This window comes from Platalea leucorodia (assembly GCF_965183815.1).
Source record: "Platalea leucorodia genome assembly, chromosome: W".
Lineage (NCBI taxonomy): Eukaryota > Metazoa > Chordata > Aves > Pelecaniformes > Threskiornithidae > Platalea > Platalea leucorodia.
In genome coordinates this window covers 19681721-19699985 of record NC_138859.1, presented here as the reverse complement: position 1 = coordinate 19699985, position 18265 = coordinate 19681721, and the positions used below count along the sequence as shown (strand labels likewise).

The window sequence follows — 18265 nt, the reverse complement described above, 5'->3', positions numbered from 1 at the left end:
GAAAAATCAACTCTATCCCAGCCGAAACCAGGACAGTATCCACCCCTTATTCCGCACCATATACGTCATGCCCAGGTCTTACACTTTCCAATACATTCCAATTAATCACCACCTGTCTTTTGATATATATACACAGATATCATTCCTTAGTCTATAGGTTATCCCTCAGAAATGTCCGTTGAGCTCATTTAGTCCATGACTTTGGGCTCCATCTGTCATAACAGTCTTTCAGGGCAGGAGAGATGGTGTGTGGTGTTGGATTGTTGCATGCTGAAGGCAGTTCTGGTTCCATCACTGCTGCACTTTGCTCGGTTTCATCAAAGTTCATTCTTTGTTAATTTGGGTGATTCTTACTGTAATAATGTTGATATGGCATATAACAACTATAGTAGCGATGACATACAGTATTACATAGCAATTAACATCATACAGTTAAAATCATCGGCTGTTCTCACCCAAAATCAAATCCCCTTGAGGTACACATTGGACTTCCCCATCCTCCCGCATCACCCACCAAGTGCACCCAGGCTTCCTAGAGAGCTGGTCAATGCCCCAAGCCTGTCAGTGTTTAAGAGGCATTTGGATAATGCCCTTAATAATATGCTTTAAATTTTGGTCTGCCCTGAAGTGGTCAGGCAGTTGGACTAAATGATCATTGTAGGTCCCTTCCAGCTGAACTATGCTATGCTATGCTACGCTACGCTACACTATTCTCTTCTGTTCTCTTCTGTTCTCTTCTGTTCTGTTCTATTCTATTCTATTCTATTCTATTCTATTCTATTCTATTCTATTCTATTCGAGTGCTTGAATGCTTTTCTATTGGGGAGCTAAGTGAACTTGGGTTATTTACCTTTGTTGATATTCTATCTATTTAAATAAGTCAAATTTAAAACCACAAACTCTCTTCAATATTAATATTAACTCTGTGATGCAGGCTATCAAGAGATTAATTTCTGTAATAACACTGAGCCTTACTCTAAGTATGAGCTGTCATAGCAATATGCATGCAATTTAAAAATGCAATACGGCGAGTATCAAAAAGTGGCACGATTAGCTTTCCTTTGACTCCTTTACTTTAAATTTTAATTCTTAATTTCAAATTTAACCTTTTTACTGATTCTTAGAATTTGTTGATTTAAGAAGGATCAATAACATAACTCTACCTCTGCCATATGTTTGCATGCTTTCCTTCAGGAAGATGTTGAATCTTACTGTTGCTTTTTCTTCTGGCAGATCAGTGCTTCCAGTGCCACCTGCAATTGGACCAGCTTTCAGTTTTGAGTTGGACGTGGAAGATGGAGAGGTGGAAAACTACGAGGTTGGTGTGTGAAGTACAAATTCATGAAGAGCAGAGGTTAACTCAATACATGAACTTAAATGGTCTTTTGCTTTTCAAAGACAAAAATGGGATTAAATAAATGTAATGTTTATGAAGACAGAATCTAGAAACAGTTTTTTCATACTAGTTTCTAACACTGGATGTTAGAAACACTCTTATTTTGTATCATCTATTGCCTTTCCCCAGAATCTATCTTTTCAGATTAGTGATGGTTAAATTCCTCAACTTTCCATTCTAGATGTGACTTCTTTTTGCATTTTGCTTGGTTTTTAAATATCGAGCATAAATATCCTTTTCTTTTAAATATGCTATAACTTAGTGCTTTTTATGTGCCTTGCTAACTTTACAGATCAGTGTTAACATTATAGGATTATTTCAGATAAATGCGATGGCAAGAATCTCTTAATGTATATTTTCTCTTGACAATAAGGAGTACAGCAAGTCACATATTTTGAAATAAAATGTCAGTGGTGTCTTAGATAATTGAGGACTGATCCCATTTCTTGTCCTTGCTGCTTCTCAGGCTGTTGGATTCCCATCAGATTCTGTTCAGAAAACCTCAGCTGCCACCTACCCCTCCTCATGTATCTATTTCTCCTTGCTTCTGCTCAGAGCTGTGTATTTACGCAGTTACACAGCATTTACAGTGTAATGACGAGCTCTCCTATAATGCTCCTTGTGCTAGTTAAAAGAAGCATCATATTGTAGCTGACATGTTGGGCTCCAGGTTTTGGGCTATTTGTGTATCTGTACTCTCTGCATCTTTCATCAAATCTCTTAACTTCTGTGATTCAGTTCTCTATCAAGTTGATACTGATGCTTTTCTGGAGCCCCTCATGAGGGAGCAGAAATTATTTACATAAGGAGCACTTAGGTACAGTGTTCTACCTGTATAAACAAGTACAAAATTTAACCAAAAAGTGTCTCTATTCAGTTTAATGTCATGCCTTTGTTTCCAAAGGTTCACCATAAAATCTCCATGTCTCAATTCAGCTAGCCCAAGAAGTGGAATGGGAGTCAAAAGTTGTCCCTTTAAACTCTTGGCCACATAGAGCTAGGCTCATTGCACATTGCTAGAAAACAAGTTTGTCAACATTTTCTTCTGGTTACTCACACTACTGTGTGGGGGATGGGGGAAGGGGGTTCACTTCCAAAGCAAAACATATATCAAGCTGTGAATACAGCTGTAGGAGTGATTAACAGTTAGGTCATGGATATTTGGAAATCCTAAAGATACTATCTTATGCAGTTCAGAAGGATTCATCAACGATCAAACTTTGAAAGACATCTTTCCATAGCGCTTGCAGTTGTAGAGAGAGAGAAGCAAGACTAAACGTGTGTTGATGGAGAGGTGGGTTGCGCTGCCAGGTGGGATAGTGACATGGCAGAAGAAATCACTTCTGGTAGAGCTGGAGCTTGTTTGAGCAATGGATGATAAAAAGTACAAATTCCTTGTTTCGTAGGCACTGCTGAATTTGGCAGAACGTCTAGGAGAAGCCAAACCTCGAGGACTGACAAAGGCAGACATTGAACAGCTTCCATCTTACAGGTTCAATCCAAGCAATCATCAATCAGAACAGACATTGTAAGTACATCTATCTCAAATTTACATACTTTATGTGACTGTTTTTCCATTCCTTTAGGCTGCAGCCTCAACTAGGCAAATACTGTAACACAACTGCTCTAAAAGCACTCAAATAAAAAAAATTAATTTTCTTAAACCGTTTTTCAGATCAGATATCATTTACCTTGGCTTTAAAATTCTGCATAGTCTCACTTCAGTTAGATGTTGAAATTTAGTTATTCAGTATTTTTAAAAATTTTTCCAAATTTTTGTTTGGCATACTAGATATTAAATGGTCATCATCAACTTGGAATTCAGCCTATATTGAAATATTTTCCAATTACTAAAATTTCAAGTGCTCCTGGAAGAGCTTTTGACAGTCGTTGAGGTTTACAGTTATATTTTCTTATTTTTAAGACTAATTCTGTTTGAAAGATCTACATAACAGAGAAATGAGCTATAGGTGGGAGGCAGTGAAAGTGATATATACAGTGCTGTCAAATGTTTGAAATTGAACAGAAGAGTTTTTTTCTCTGATCTTCCACTTAGAGCAATCTTCAATGTCATTTTTAACATAGTAGGGAATAAGAAAAATAAAAGTATCAGAGAACTTAAGTTGATGATGTCCCTGGGAAAGAAATGTGTTTATAAAACATGTACAAGAGAATATAGATGTAATTTAAGGAGAAATTTTTCATAATAAAAATGTGTGTGATCTTTAATCAATTATGGCTTTGAGAAATACTCAAAGCAAGTTTTCTGCTTTTTATTTTAATATAGCTAAAATTAAAGTTAAAACTGAAAGAAATATGCTATAGGGTTTGCACTACCTGTTTATGTCAGCAGGCATGAACTCCAGTATTTTGTATTATGGCAATACAATCTATTTGCTGCTTGGGCCAGTGAATTCCCATGGGTATGAGTTTAAGCCCTTGTCTGCTTTGGGATTTGAAACCATGGTGAACAAAACAAAAGCAATTCTCATTTTACACTGGTCCACTAGAGATCTATACCCACAAAAGTTTGATCACTGTAGATACTCCAGTGGTTTTTAAAAAAAACCTTTTGCAGACACACCTTATAAGTTGCCTATAGAATCTAAATTATTGTTATTAAATGGGAAAGTTTATAGATATTTGCTGTCTTTTTTTTCAGGTGTGTAGTGTGTATGTGTGACTTTGAGGCAAGGCAGCTACTTAGAGTCTTACCCTGTAACCACGAGTTTCATGCCAAGTGTGTTGATAAATGGCTTAAGGTAAATAAAATCTGTGTTGGATGCAATTTATAATGTCCTAGTTTGTAGTTTCATTTTTTCTTTAGTTTTCTACTGCATTTCATCTCTTGTTTCTCATTTTTAATATTTAGGCTCTGAAGTAACAAAAAAGGGCACAAGCTGAATTTATCTTATTTTTGTTTTCTCCTTACACTATAGAAATATTCTTTTTTAGCAATTAACAAAAGATATTTCTTTGTAATGATAATTGGAATAGGGTAATTTTAAAAGAAATATGAGGAGAATGATCTTCACTGGTAGAAAGCGCTCCTATAAGAATCCCTCCTATCACTATGAATTTGAATTCTTGGGGCAAATATAAAAGTATCTATTTTTATAAGTATAAGGCATGATTGAGTGATATTTTAAAAAAAAATAGACTTAGCATGAAATTATGGCTTTATGCATGCTATGAGATATTCTTTCAAAACAAGTTGGAGGGAAGACCTAGAAGCAGGACAGCACAATAAACTGACAGAATAGAAGTGGTACAGAAGGTGAGAAGGATAGGAATACAGTTTAGAAGATGATATATAGGGAGACATCTGTACAAGCTGTGTTATCCAGACCTACTGCTGATAAGGTATTCATTCTTTTTTAAAAATTCTATTCAGATTTACTTTAATCTGTCTGTAGTCTGTGTTGCAATATCAAATATTCCACAATCCTATGTGGAAGAATCATGTAAAACATTTCCTAGAGAATTATAAATGCAATCTTATGTTACATCATTTTAAGATAGATTTTAAAAGTTCAAAAGTTCTTATACTTTGCTGACAAATGTATTCCTATAGAAAATACACAGTTTTGACTTGGATAAAGTCCTATAATTTCTAGGCTTTATAAAGTCAAGGAAATGACTGCCTCATGCATACAGTAAAATATCCTGTGTATAAAGTATTGGATTTGATATTGGCAGTAGTTTTTTGGCTAATGAAGCATCATGAATAATGATAGGATTTAAAAAAAAAAAAAAGAATCTGAAAACAACTTTGGGTTAGAGTACCCAATATATTCTAAAGCTTTTACAGAATCTAGGACTGGTGTAAATGTTTCCACAACACTGCTCTTTTTTTTTTTTTTTCAGTAGAACTTCTTTGAATGAAATATGTGCTTGGGTTCAGAATACTGTAGGAGAACATGTCTGAGAATCAACAAGACAACTGTAAACATCTAGTTGTTCTAGCTTGAAATATATTTTTTAAAGCATGTTAACATTCGTAGATATTTATTTAGACTGTTTTATACAGTGATTGTCAACTAACTCAAATTAACATATATGCAAGTGTCAGTACAGAATATTTTCCAGTCCCCTGCTATTCATGTCTGTGGTCTGGGGCAAGGCTGAAGCATGTTTCCACACTGGACTTGTTAAACCATATAATTGCATAAAGCTTAGTCATGTTAAGAGCAGTCAAGAGCAAGTGCCGGATTCTGCACCTGGGACAGGGTAATCCTGGTTATACGTACAAATTGGGGGACAAGAGGCTGGAGAGCAGCCCCGCGGAAAGAGATCTGGGGGTTTGAGTGGATGGCAAGTTGAATATGAGTCAACAGTGTGCCCTGGCAGCCAAAAGGGCCAACTGTGTCCTGGGGTGCATTGAGCACAGCATAGCTAGCCGGTCAAGGGAAGTGATTGTCCCACTCTGCACTGCACTGGTGCAGCCCCACCATGAGTACTGTGTGCAGTTTTGGGTTCCTCAATATAAGGAGGGCATCAAACTATTAGAGTGTGTCCAGAGGAGGGCGACCAAGATGGTGAAAGGTCTCAAGGGCAAGACTTATGAGGAGCGGCTGAGGTCACTTGGCTTGTTCAGCTTGGAGAAGAGAAGGCTGAGGGGTGACCTCATCACAGTCTACAACTTCCTCAAGGGGGGCAGCGGAGGGGGAGGTGCTGATCTCCTCTCTCTGGTGACCAGTGATAGGACACAAGGAAATGGAATGAAGCTGCGTCAGGGGAAGTTCAGGTTGGACCTTAGGAAAAAGTTCTTCACTGAGAGGGTGGTTGGTCACTGGAACAGCCTACCCAGGGAAGTGGTCATGGCACCAAGCCTGTCTGAGTTCAAGGAGCATCTGGATGACGCTCTTAGTCATACGGTTTAGTGTTAGGTAGTCTTGCGAGGAGCAGGGAGTTACTTGGACTCAATGATCCTTATGGGTCCCTTCCCACTTGAGATATTCTATGATTCTATGATTCTATATGTGGCATAGAGAGAAGGTAAACAAGGAACAATAGCTTGCTCCCTCTTCTGAAATGAGAACTAGGACCATTGGGCGTCGTGCACCCCATGATATGGTGAATGCTGAAATTCTGTGAAGGTTGATAAGTTTTTGAAAAAAGAATTCCTCACAGGGTTGTTGATGCAAAGACATTGGATCTAGCTCAAAAAGCACTTGACCCACAGACTGCTGGAAGGTAGGGGACCGTATCAGGGAAGCATCATGTATGCTCTTTCTTATGCACCTGCTGTTGGTCACTGTTCAATTCAAAGTATTTGGCTAAATGAAGCTTTAGTTGGACTCAGTATGGCAGTTCTTATGTTACATTAAGCACTTTCAATTGGCAATCAAAGGGTAGTGAAGATAACCCTTAGAGATCAGTAAAATGGGGAAAAAACAGTTTTGGGGCATTCTTTTTTTTAGTAATCTGAAGTGAACTGTAGTATTTGTGAGGCAATTTTGTGCTGATGCTTCTAACCAAGCTTAGAAATTGCTGACTCTTAACACTAGTATTGGCTAAAGGATGACTGACTTCAGAAAAAACACATCAGCATAAGTGTCAACTAAGCAGGTTTCTCTTTAACTGAAAGATTAATCTGAGCCTAAAGGGAGTACGGTTACACTATGTCGACACAAAGTTTTAGACTGTGTTTAGGGAGTGGGGTAAAATAACTTTTGCACTTTAAATTCACCTCCCATGTTGATAAACTGTGCAAGGGAACACATTATCATTGGTAAATTTTAGTAAAAATTACTATTCCATCACAAGCTGGTGATGCAACAATAGAAGGCATCAAAGCAAACTTTGACTTGTCTACATATGAAATTTGGATTTTTGCTTGTCCTATAGTTATAAAACCCTACATAGAAACACTTTTTCAGGCAATATGAGATAGTCAGGGGAAAACCTATTTTATACTGAATTATGTGCCTATATATTAGACTACAATGAGAAAAAAATTCATGTTAAATAAGGCTGAAGACTCATGAAAGAGACGTTAAACAGTGAATGGGACAAGATTAACAAGAGAGAGACTATCCTTTTTGCTTGTCAGTCTTTTCAACTCTCAATTTTATCATGTTTCACAATATCTGATTGTTTATTGATATCCTAACTCCTTGAGTCAAAGGAATACATGAGAAATCTTTTTTTTTAAAGCAGGATTTAGTCATAGTTCCAAAGAAAAACTTGAAAACATGACCTGTATTCACCCTGAAGGCTCAGGCTGTAAATCCTTTTCTTCTAAATGTGGTTCACTTCAGCTAGAAAATTTCTATTTAATGTTTCTTATGATAATTTCAGTTCATTGTGCAGCTCTTATGTTACAGAAAGTTAGCTTGCCTGAAGGAATAGCAAGTTAAGAGAGTATACACATTGCAGCCTATGATGCATTATGTGCATCTAATTCATCTTTACACCGGTTATGTTAAGATGCGAAGGGGAATTAATTTCATGAAATACACAAGAACAAGTAGTCAAACAGGGGTCCATAGATGCTGTGCAGCCTCCGTCCTGGATATTTTCAGGACCTAATGGGAGAGAGTCCTGAGTAACCTGGTCTGACCTTACATCTGACCCTGCTTTGAGCAGGAGGCTGGACTAGAGACCTCCTGAGGATCATTCCAACATGAATTATTTTATGAATCAGTCTATTCTCAACAAGTTTTTCACTGAAGGGCTAAACTTAAAACTTCTATGCATGTTCAGCTTTGGAGCTGTTTAGTCAGGGTGTGTTGTGTCTGTTACTAAAAACCCTTCTCTTTCCCCCCCCCTGCTCAGCTTTCAAGCTTTGGCCAAGCCTGCATGATAAACTTCTGCTCTTCTGCTGGGATAATGGGGTAGTGAGAGACTAAAAAGCTGTGATTCGTGACAAAGAGCTAGTAAGACTAGGATGCTCTAATATTTTTTTTCCCACCTCTGTCTTGCTTCTCTAGTGATGGCGGGTTTCTCTGCCCACTGTATTTTTCTTTTGAGTTTACAAAACTTTTAGGTCATTTTCACATACTCTAAAGTAACAGAAAATGGGTGCACACTGGGTTTATCCTTTTTTTTTTTTTTTTGTCCCTTTTGGGTACTCTTGATCACTGTGAGTGGCAATTTCATTTTGTTTCTGGGTTGCAGACACTGTTACCGTAACAAGTGTATTTGTCAGTGCATTAAACTTTCTTTTATTTCTGGTTTTACAGGCAAATCGCACCTGCCCAATTTGCAGAGCTGATGCTTCAGAAGTGCATCGTGATTCAGAATGACTAATCTAAGAGCACAAATCTGGTTTGGGTGTTCCTGGTCATGTGTATATATGAACTATCCTTTGAACTTACCCATGTGGCTTCCAGCATTCCCCTTACACAAAAGGGTCAACGGACATTTCTTTGCACTGTGCGACTTAATTGATTATAAAGCTTATAATTAGTCTTCACAATTGTGGGATTCCTATACTAACTGTGTGATTGGAACTCCAAAGATGTTTTTTACCTTAATTTTGTGTGTGCACTAACTTTTCCTGGGTTTTGTGTGATCATTCCGAGTGTTGCTGCAAGATTACAGTGGACATGATCTTTTAGCATGTGCTTTTATAAAAAGTGGTAGCTCCAAACAACATAACAATCTACCTTCAGATACTGCGAGTGGGCATGAATGGTGTGGGTTTTGAGAGGATGCGTGAAGTGCGTTTGTGACTGGGTGTGTATATGTGTTTGAGAACATATATACCAGCATGTACTAAGAATGTATGTATGTAGTATTAATTATGCTGCAATGTATAATCTTATGTTATTTAAACAGTACTAGTACTGTACACTGATTTCTTTCCTTGTGTTTGGAGTCACACACTGAATGCAGAGGGTGCTGCAATTATAGACATAGACATTCCTCCCCAATATGCTTAATTGTATAAAAAGACTTTTTTACTTGCTATTCAAACAGATGTTATACTTCCCCTTCATTGAAGGCTTTTAAGTGTACCTCTGAAGAGTGTGTTCATTACTCAGTATGTGAGTAACCTTGAGCTTTTACACGATAGGAAATACAAATTTCAGTATGACAGGTTTACTGCTTATTTTATCGATATAAAGTTGCAATATTGCATAACTAAGTTAACAATACTAACACTTCCAATTGATGACTTTAATGTTGAAGCTTTTCTGTTCTTCTCAGTTCTTTTAGCTGGGTTTTATTTACGTTCAGTTGATTTCTGATTAGACTTGAGTTTTGAAGATACTGCACTTTGTGCTCCTCCTCCAAAAGGAAGCTGAAAAGGTGCTGAGGGTAGTGTGCAAAGTTTCTTCACTTTGACCATTATACTTGCTAAGTATGTACTCCTTTAGTATATAAACATTGGCTTTAATCACTTATGTTCTTTGTTTATAGGAGAGTTTGTATACAATTAAAATAACTTGTAAGAGGATATGATTTTATTCCTGTGACTTAATGAACAAAATATTTTTTTTAACATTTTTTTCAGAGAGGTAGAACTTTCGATTTTTGTGCTTCAAAAAGGGTTGGTGGTGGTCATTCACTGCTAGAATGCAGTTGTCTTAGGGTGCTGCTTCTTAGCCTTCTGTATTTTCTGATAGGCTCGGCATGAAAAAATTTCCCTTATTTCTTTTTCTGTCAAGTCCCCAAAATGTTCCACTGTAGAAGAGTAAATTGGTACACCGTCCAGAACAAATAATGCTGTGAAATTGGAGGTAACTTTCATTTGACTGCCTTTCAAATAATATTTTTAGCTGTGCAGTTGAAAATATTGATTTCTTTAACACTTCAGACTGTTAAGAACTTAAAGATGTTTCAGTGAAATAACTGGATCTACACTTACCATAGTTAATCAAGGGATGTGATTTTTGGCATCAAAATGTTTTCTCCTAAATTTAGTGTCAATACCTTGGTTACAATAGTACAAGTGACACAACTACCAATATTGGTATAACTTGGTGCCAGTCTGAGCTTTGTTTGTTCTTTGACATTTCTGATACTTTTGTATGCTGCTATGCTTGAGTATCAGTTATATTTTCAGACAATGTTATGTTTTCTATGCTGCTTGCCCTTCTTTGAAGGTTCTACAAACCAATTAATTACAGCTATTGTTTTTGCTTGTTTCAGATGCTCTTGTATTTTTGTTACACAAATAGTACTCAAAACTTTAGTCTGTCCATACTTGACGATAATTAAGAATGTTAAATAAAAATATAGTTATATCAACTTCAAAATATTACAATTTCCCCTCTCCCCCAAGCACTAAAGAATGGACTACTCACAATAACATCAGAAAAGTTAAATCACCTATAGTAAACTTTATTTTTTTAGCAAATGAAATCATGTGGTTATTTTAAAAAGTGTGTGCTGTATATGTCTTATAATACTTAAGGTCTCTAATATATCTGGAAAAAAAAACCAACCCTAGCTCTACAGATTTAACCATAACAAACACTACTACATTCAGTATTCACTTTGTTTGAAGCATGGAAAGAAGGCACTTGTTCTAAGCTAGATGTAAATGCGTAATGAACAAGGCACACTTCATGAATACCAAGGGGAAAGTAGTCTTCTTTCTGTAACTGGATAAATCTTGGTGTGTAATGTCCCTTTTTTGCCAGTAAAACACTGTGAGGCAGCTGAAGATTTAGAAGATGGAGTATCTAATTTGGTAAAATACTGAATTTAATTGTTGCACTCCTGTGGCTGATTTCTTCTGGAATGTTACTTCTGTTTGGATGGGACTCTTGCAGATGTGTGCAGACTTGCTTCCTGTGGTTAGTGTGTATAAATAGTGCACATGCATGCGTTCCGAATCAGATCAGACCAGCTACAACCAAGTCTTTTCTATTGTGGCCGTCAAAAGAGAAGGGGAAGGGGATTTATGCTCAGCTATTAACTGCCATGTGCTGTGCACATTTGTGTCTAATGTCACAGCCTGTTGTGGTGCCTGATGGTACCAGAATCCAGCAAGACACTTAAATGTTCATTGCCTTCCTGCCATACTTACCCAATGGGGAAGGGGGGGGGGGGGCATGTTAATGGTTTACCATAGTGGCACACCTGTTGTTTGTTTTTTGGTTTTTTTAGGTTTTTTGTTTTTTAGCAAGAGCTCTCAACATAACTTTGACCTGAGAGAGAGAGAGAGGCTTAAAGGCTTACAGATATCTCCAAGGTCTCATTTTATCATTTTATTTCTAGAAATCTTACTGTGCAAAGTAAACCTTTTTGTTGTGTATGGCTTCTGTAAAGGTTCTTGAATGTGATAATAAGATATGTTAACAGCTGAGAAATATTTGGAATGGCATTTACAAACCTTTGTTTTACTTTTTGAAAACACATTTTTGACTGAGTGACTCTTATGAATGAGCTATGTGGGTTTTGTGTTTTTTTTTTTTCCTTTCCTTTGGTACATTGTTACTTCATTTTGCTCTTTGTTTGGTTTGTTAACAATTATCAAAGCTTATGGGTTTTGTTAGAATCATATTTTGTCAAGCATTTTCTTTAAAATTACACTTTATTGTGTCATTTAACATATTTTAAATGTATTATAAATATCTGTAATAAAATAATTTGCAAGCTTGATAAATTTTTAACAAAACTTGCACTTTTTTATGAGTTACTACTGATGCTTTATGAAGTAGTGCAATTAATTTTTATTTTTAATCTCTGTGCCCAATTTTGGACAGAGTTGTTCAATAATTAAAATAAAGATATGATGTATACTTGCACAATTTTGGCCTGTTCCTTCTTCCTAGGAAGGGATGCAGTCCTTGCCTTGAGTACTCTCCATATTTCAGTGCTTCTTCATGCAACTCTAGATAGAAGGGTAATATGGTTGGGCATAAGCAATCCAGGAGATTTCTGGAGTGTGTTCATGACAGTTTCTTGATGCAGGTGACTGATGAGCTGACTAGGGGAAGTGCACAGTTAAAAGACAAGAGGTAATGGGCCCAAGCTGTGATATGGGAAATTCTGATTAGATGCAAGGAATTTTTTTTTCCATGAGTGTGGTCGAGTATTGAAACACGAGCACAAAGTGGGTTTTGAGTATCTCTAAAGATGGAGATTCCACACTTAACAAGGCCCTGAGCATCCTCATCTAATGGATCTGCTTTGAGCAGGGGAGTAGACTAGGTGATCTCCAGAGATTCCTTCCAACAATTTTTTCTTATGGTTCCACCCTAGTAACAGAGTTGGGTTGAGGGGGGCCTGCTTTGCTAATTCTTTCAAGTAGATTTGTTTTAATTAACAGGTTTATTTATAGAGATCCTAGGAAGATGCAATTAAAAAAAAATGCAGTGTCATGTCTTTAATAGTTATTTTACAATTTAACTTCTTGAACTATAACATTTTTAAAGCCTTGTTCAACTTTCTCAAATGTTATTTAACTGAAATGAATGATAAGGAACGTGCCAGGGGACAGTTGGGTTGTTTTGGAAATGTAATTTTCATTGTACGTTAGGTGAAGATGCATTATGCCTTGCAGTACCCTTGTGTGAGGTAAAAATATATCCCTGAATTAGGAGGTAAATCTGAAGTATAGAGTTTGGTTAGTTCAGGGTCACAGATAGAAACCAGTGGTAAAATAAAGAGAGTCCATTCTGTGGGTAGGGTTTTGTTTGTTTGTTTTTATGTTGGTGGGATGATGTAAACTGAGTCTTCAGATGTAATCTGTTTAAAGGATTTCATCCACACAGTGCAGTTGAACATTTCCTGCTGCTGAACTTATTTTTGTGCTCAAAGTACATAATATTTGAAGATCTATTGGAGTTTTCCTAAAGATAGTCTTTATGGAAGGATCTATTCAAATATCTTTTGGTTTTATAATCCTGGTTGATAACTAATTTACCCTTTACACAATAAAAATTAGCTACCAACTGGAAAGTGGACAGTACTGCCACTAGTACTTACTTATACTTGTACAAGTTAAGGTGCTAGCAGGTATGTCCTGAACCTAAACTAAAATAACAAAACACCTTAAATGATTTAGCTGCTGCCTGTGTACCAGGATCCCCCACCCTCCACCCTGCCAAATCCTTTCCTGCAGAAATAGACTCAGAAGTGCCTGTACTGCAAACACTGCCTTGATGTGTAGCAGCCTACATGGCTTGTGAGGTCTACTGTGTTAAGCCTAGATCACTGGCAAATCCTCAGTTTGCTTAAGAGGCTGGAACCAAATTAAGCAGTACTCCTAGCAACAGAAACAACTTTTGTGGTTGTAACACAATTCTTGTAAACTCACTCCAGGTTGGATTATGAAGCTGTACAGTTTGTATTGTAGCAGGGGAACATTTTGTGTTGTCTTTTGGTATTTGTGCAACAGGAAGATCTTTGACAAAAACAAAACCAATCTCTAGGCAGCTTCCCTCTGCACCTTTCAGTGCAAAGAAAATGTAATGATGTTCAACTTGACACCTCTAAGAGAGGGAAATAACTATATTGGGTTTATGCAGCAAGATTTTGGTAGTGGAGGGGGGGGGACGGGACACAGGACCTGCAGGGGTGGCCTTTGTAAGAAGAAAACAGGGGCTACCCTGTGCTGGACACAGCCAGCTCCAGCCAGCTTGGCAATGGGCCCACCAGAGGCCAAAGATGAGCAAATCAGCAAAGCTGGTGGCACCTCTGTGAAAACATATTTAAGAAAGGGAAAAACACTGCATGGCAATGAGGAGTGAGGGGGGAAAAGCGTGAGAAACAATCCTGCAAACACCAAGGTCAGAGAAGGAGAGGGAGGACGTGCTCCAGGAGCTAGAGCAGATATTCACCTGCAGCCTGTGGAAGTTTTAGAAGAGACCACAGTGGAGCAGGTATTTCTCTGCAGCCTGTGGAGAGGACCATGCCAGAGCAGATATTCGCACTGCAGCCTGTGGAACACCCCATGCTGGAGCAGGTGGATATTTCCTGAAGGAACTGTGGCCCATGGAGAGCCCACGCTGGAGCAGGTTCTCCTGACAGGAGCTGCGGCCTGTGGAAAGGAGTCCACACCGGAGCAGATTTAGCCTGAAGGACTGCAGACCATGGAGAGGACCCACAATGGAGCAAGGGAAAAGCGTGAGGAGGAAGGAGAAGCAGAGAGTACCTGTTATGAACTGACCCTAACCCCTCCATTCCCCATCCTCCCTGTGCTGCTTGGGGCAGGGGGAGGAGGCAAAAGAGTTGAGAATGAAGGAGTAAAGTTGAGCCTGGGAAGAAGGGGGTGTAGGGCTTTAATTTTTTGTCTTTATTTTTCATTATCCAAATCTCTTTTAATTGTCAATAAATTAAATTAATTTTCCCCAAGTCGAGTCTGTTTTGCCCATGATGGTAATTGGTCAGCTTCTGTTGGCTTCAACCCACGTATTCCCTCCCGGCAACTGGAGACACGCAGTATCAGGATGGTGAGCATATAGATATTGGTAATGGGAATCATGTTTGTATTATGATTCAACTGTATATTGCAATTGCTATATTATGTTTGTATTGGGATTTCAGTATATTGCTGTATCACTCTGCTAAATCAAAATCCTGTGTAACATCAAATATCTGCAAATAAGTAAATTTGGTATTAAAATATTACAACCTCCTTGTGTGAAATATCTAAAAGAACCTGGTCAGAGAGTATTGGACTCTGGCACACAGGCCACAGTTCCTGTCAGGAGAATCTGCTCTAGCATGGGTTCTCCACGGACCACAGGGAAATACCTGCTTCATTGTGGTCTCTTCCACAGGATTCAGGGGAATATCTGCTCTGGCACCTGGAGCACCTCCTCCTTTTTCTTTTCTGAGTTTGGCATTCACACTGTTGTGTTGTTTCCCTTCCCTTCCCTTGGCATTTTTGCTCTTTCTTAAATATGTTTTCACAGAGCCGCCACCAGCTTCACTGATGGGGTCAGCTGTGGCCTGTTGTGGGGCCATTACTGAGCCAGCTGGAACCAGCTGTGTCCAGCACAGGGCAACCCCTGACCTCTTCTCATAGAGGCCACCCATGTAGCCCCTCCCCCTGCTTCCAAAACCTTACCACGTACACCCAGTACAATCTGCTAGCTAATAGGCCAACAATCAAGCCTGTTTACTTTCCCAGGAAATGTTCTCAGTGTCAAATCCGTAGATGACTCTTTGTTACCTGTCAGTTGGGTATTCTGTGCTCCTGCTGGCTGAATGCTGCCTCAAACACAACCACATTCTAAAGTCTAATCCCCTTAATTTTCAAACAAAAAAATACTAAGCACTTCTATAAATCCACATATCTGTCATGTGTTACCCATCAATTGTTGATAATTTTAGCCAGGCATGCTGCCACAGCAAAGTTTTCCTTCTTCCTTCTCCTCCTCCTCCCCTACCCCTCTTTTCCTGCTTTCCTGGAATATCACAGGTTTGCAGCATAATTCAGATTGGAAGGGACTTTTCTCCTTCAGCAGAGAATGAGCTCACTGCAGAAGTTTGCCAGGCCACTGTAAATCACCCACTCCTAGCATAGCATCACACTGGCACAGCCTCCCCCAGCCTATAAGAACAGAATGGCTGCCTGTACTGCAGCAGGCAGCTGTAGAATCATAGGATAATCCAAGTTGGAAGGGAGTTCAGGAGCTCTAATTCACTTTGTTCAAAGCAGGGTCAGCAATGAGATCAGACCAAGTTGCTTGGGGCTTTGCCCAGTCTTGTCTTGAAAACCTCCAAGGATGGAGACTGCACAGCCTTTCTGGGCCCTAGCTCCACTGCTTAACTGTCCTCATGGTAAAAAAGTTTCTCATATCTAGTTTAAACCTCTCTTGCTTCCATTAATGCCTATTGTTTCTCATCCTTCCACCATGCACTGCTGTAAAGAGTCTAGCTGCATTGTCTTGATAACTTCCTTGCAGGTGTTGGGGGTGGGGGTTTTGCTATTAGCTGTCTTCCCTCCATTCCATAGCCTTCTTTCCTCCAGGCTGAACAAGCCCAGCTCCCTCAGCCTTTCCTCATAGAGCATTTGCTCCAGCTCCTCGACCATCTTGGTGGCCCTCCCTCTGTCAATGTCTGTCTTGTATTAGGGTGCCCAATTCTGACCACAGTACTGTAGATGCACTCTAATGAGGGAATAATCACTTCCATTAAACTACTGGCTAAGCACTTGTGGATACTCCTGGCTGCATTTGCTGCCAGGGAAACACTGCTGACTCACATAGACATGCTGTCTTCCAAAACCCCCACATCCTTTTCAGCAAAGCTGCTCCCTAGTTTGCATCATTGCAGGTGGTTCTTCCTTCTCAGGTACAAGACTTTGTGTTTGTCCTTGTTGAATTTCATAAAGTTGGCCTATTCCTCCAGCCTGTCCAGGTCCCTCTTGTTGGCAGCCCTGCCCTCAAGTGTATCAACTGTTTCCTGAATTTGGTGTAATTTGCAAAAAGTGCACGCTGTCACCTCCTTCAGGTCATTGATAGAGATCTTAAACAGCCTAGATCCCTGCAGTACTCCACTTGTTACTGACCTCCAGGTAGACTATGACCTATTGACCACTACCCTTTGAGCATGACCAGCTGACCAGGTTTTTTTTAACCATCTAGATATCCAAGAAGTCAGACCCTAATGCCTCAACAAGGATACAGGAATGTTGTGGGAGATCATGTCAAAAGTCTTGCTAAAGTTGAGGTAAATGATATGCAATGCTCTCCCCTCATCCACAAATCTAGTCATTTTATCATAGATAGCAGGTAGGTCAGGAGCGATTTCCATTTTGTAAATTCATGCTGACTCTTCCCAATCACCCTTTCCTTCATGTGCCCAGAAATGTGTTCCAAGAGGACTTTATCCATGATTTTCCCAGGGACCAAAGTGAGTGTCGTGGTTTAACCCCAGCTAGCAACTAAAGCACCACACAGCCGCTCCCTCACTCCACCCCCAGTGGGGTGGGGGAGAGAACTGGAAGGGTGAAAGTCAGAAAAATTCGTGGGTTGAGATAAAAACAGTTTAATAATTGAAGTAAAATGAAATAGAATAGTAGTAGTAGTAATAATAATAATAATATAATACAAGAATAATATACAAAGCAAGTGATACAGGACACAATTGCTCACCACCCACCGACGATGCCCAGCCCGTTCCCGAGCAGCGAGCGCTTCTCCCCCGGCCCGCTTGCCCCAGTTTATATACTGAGCATGATGTCATATGGTATGGAATAGCCCTTTGGCCAGTCTGGGTCAGCTGTCCTGGCTGTGCCCCCTCCCAGCTTCTTGTGCACCTGGCAGAGCATGGGAAGCTGAAAAGTCCTTGACTGGTGTGAGCACTACTCAGCAACAACTAAAACATCAGTGTGTTATCAACATTATTCTCATACTAAATCCAAAACACAGCACTATACCAGCTACTAAAAAGAAAATTAACTCTATCCCAGCTGAAACCAGGACAGTATCCACCCCTTATTCCATACCATATACGTCATGCCCAGGTCTTACACTTTCAAATACATTCCAATTAATCACTACCACTTTTCCAGTCTTTTGATATATTTGTGTATATATATATACACACACACATAGATATAATTTCCCTAGTCTATAGGCTATCCCTCTAAAACATTTGTTGAGTTCATTTAGTCCATGACTTTGGGCTTCATCCATCATAACAGTCTTTCAGGACAGAAGAGATGGTGTGTGGTGTTGGATTGTTGCATGCTGAAGCCAGGTCTGGTTCCATTACTGCTGCATTTCGCTCGGTTTCCTCAAAGTTCATTCTTTGTTAATTTGGGTGATTCTTACTGTATACTGTTGATATGGCACATAGTAATCATCGAAGTGATGACATCCAGTATTATATAGCAACTAACATGATGCAATTCAGTTCATTGGCTATTCTCACCCAAAATCAAATCCCCTTGAGGTACACATCGGACTTCCCCATCCTCCTGCATCACCCACCAAGTGCACCCTGGTCCTTGAG

General features: G+C 39.1%; 1 protein-coding gene across 1 annotated transcript in view; it reads left to right on the top strand.

Moving 5' to 3' along the window:
• Positions 1-8666, top strand: part of LOC309601649 (E3 ubiquitin-protein ligase RNF38-like) — a gene marked incomplete at its 5' end in the record, with an annotated part of 61515 nt that extends 52849 nt beyond the window's left edge. Inside the window, 4 exons of the mRNA XM_082334807.1 lie at positions 1234-1318; positions 2803-2924; positions 4059-4158; positions 8584-8666. Of these exons, the coding sequence (XP_082190933.1) occupies positions 1234-1318; positions 2803-2924; positions 4059-4158; positions 8584-8646 (370 nt within the window). The 3' untranslated portion in view covers positions 8647-8666. The remainder of the gene's footprint in view (positions 1-1233; positions 1319-2802; positions 2925-4058; positions 4159-8583) is intronic.
• Positions 8667-18265: the final 9599 nt, after the last annotated feature.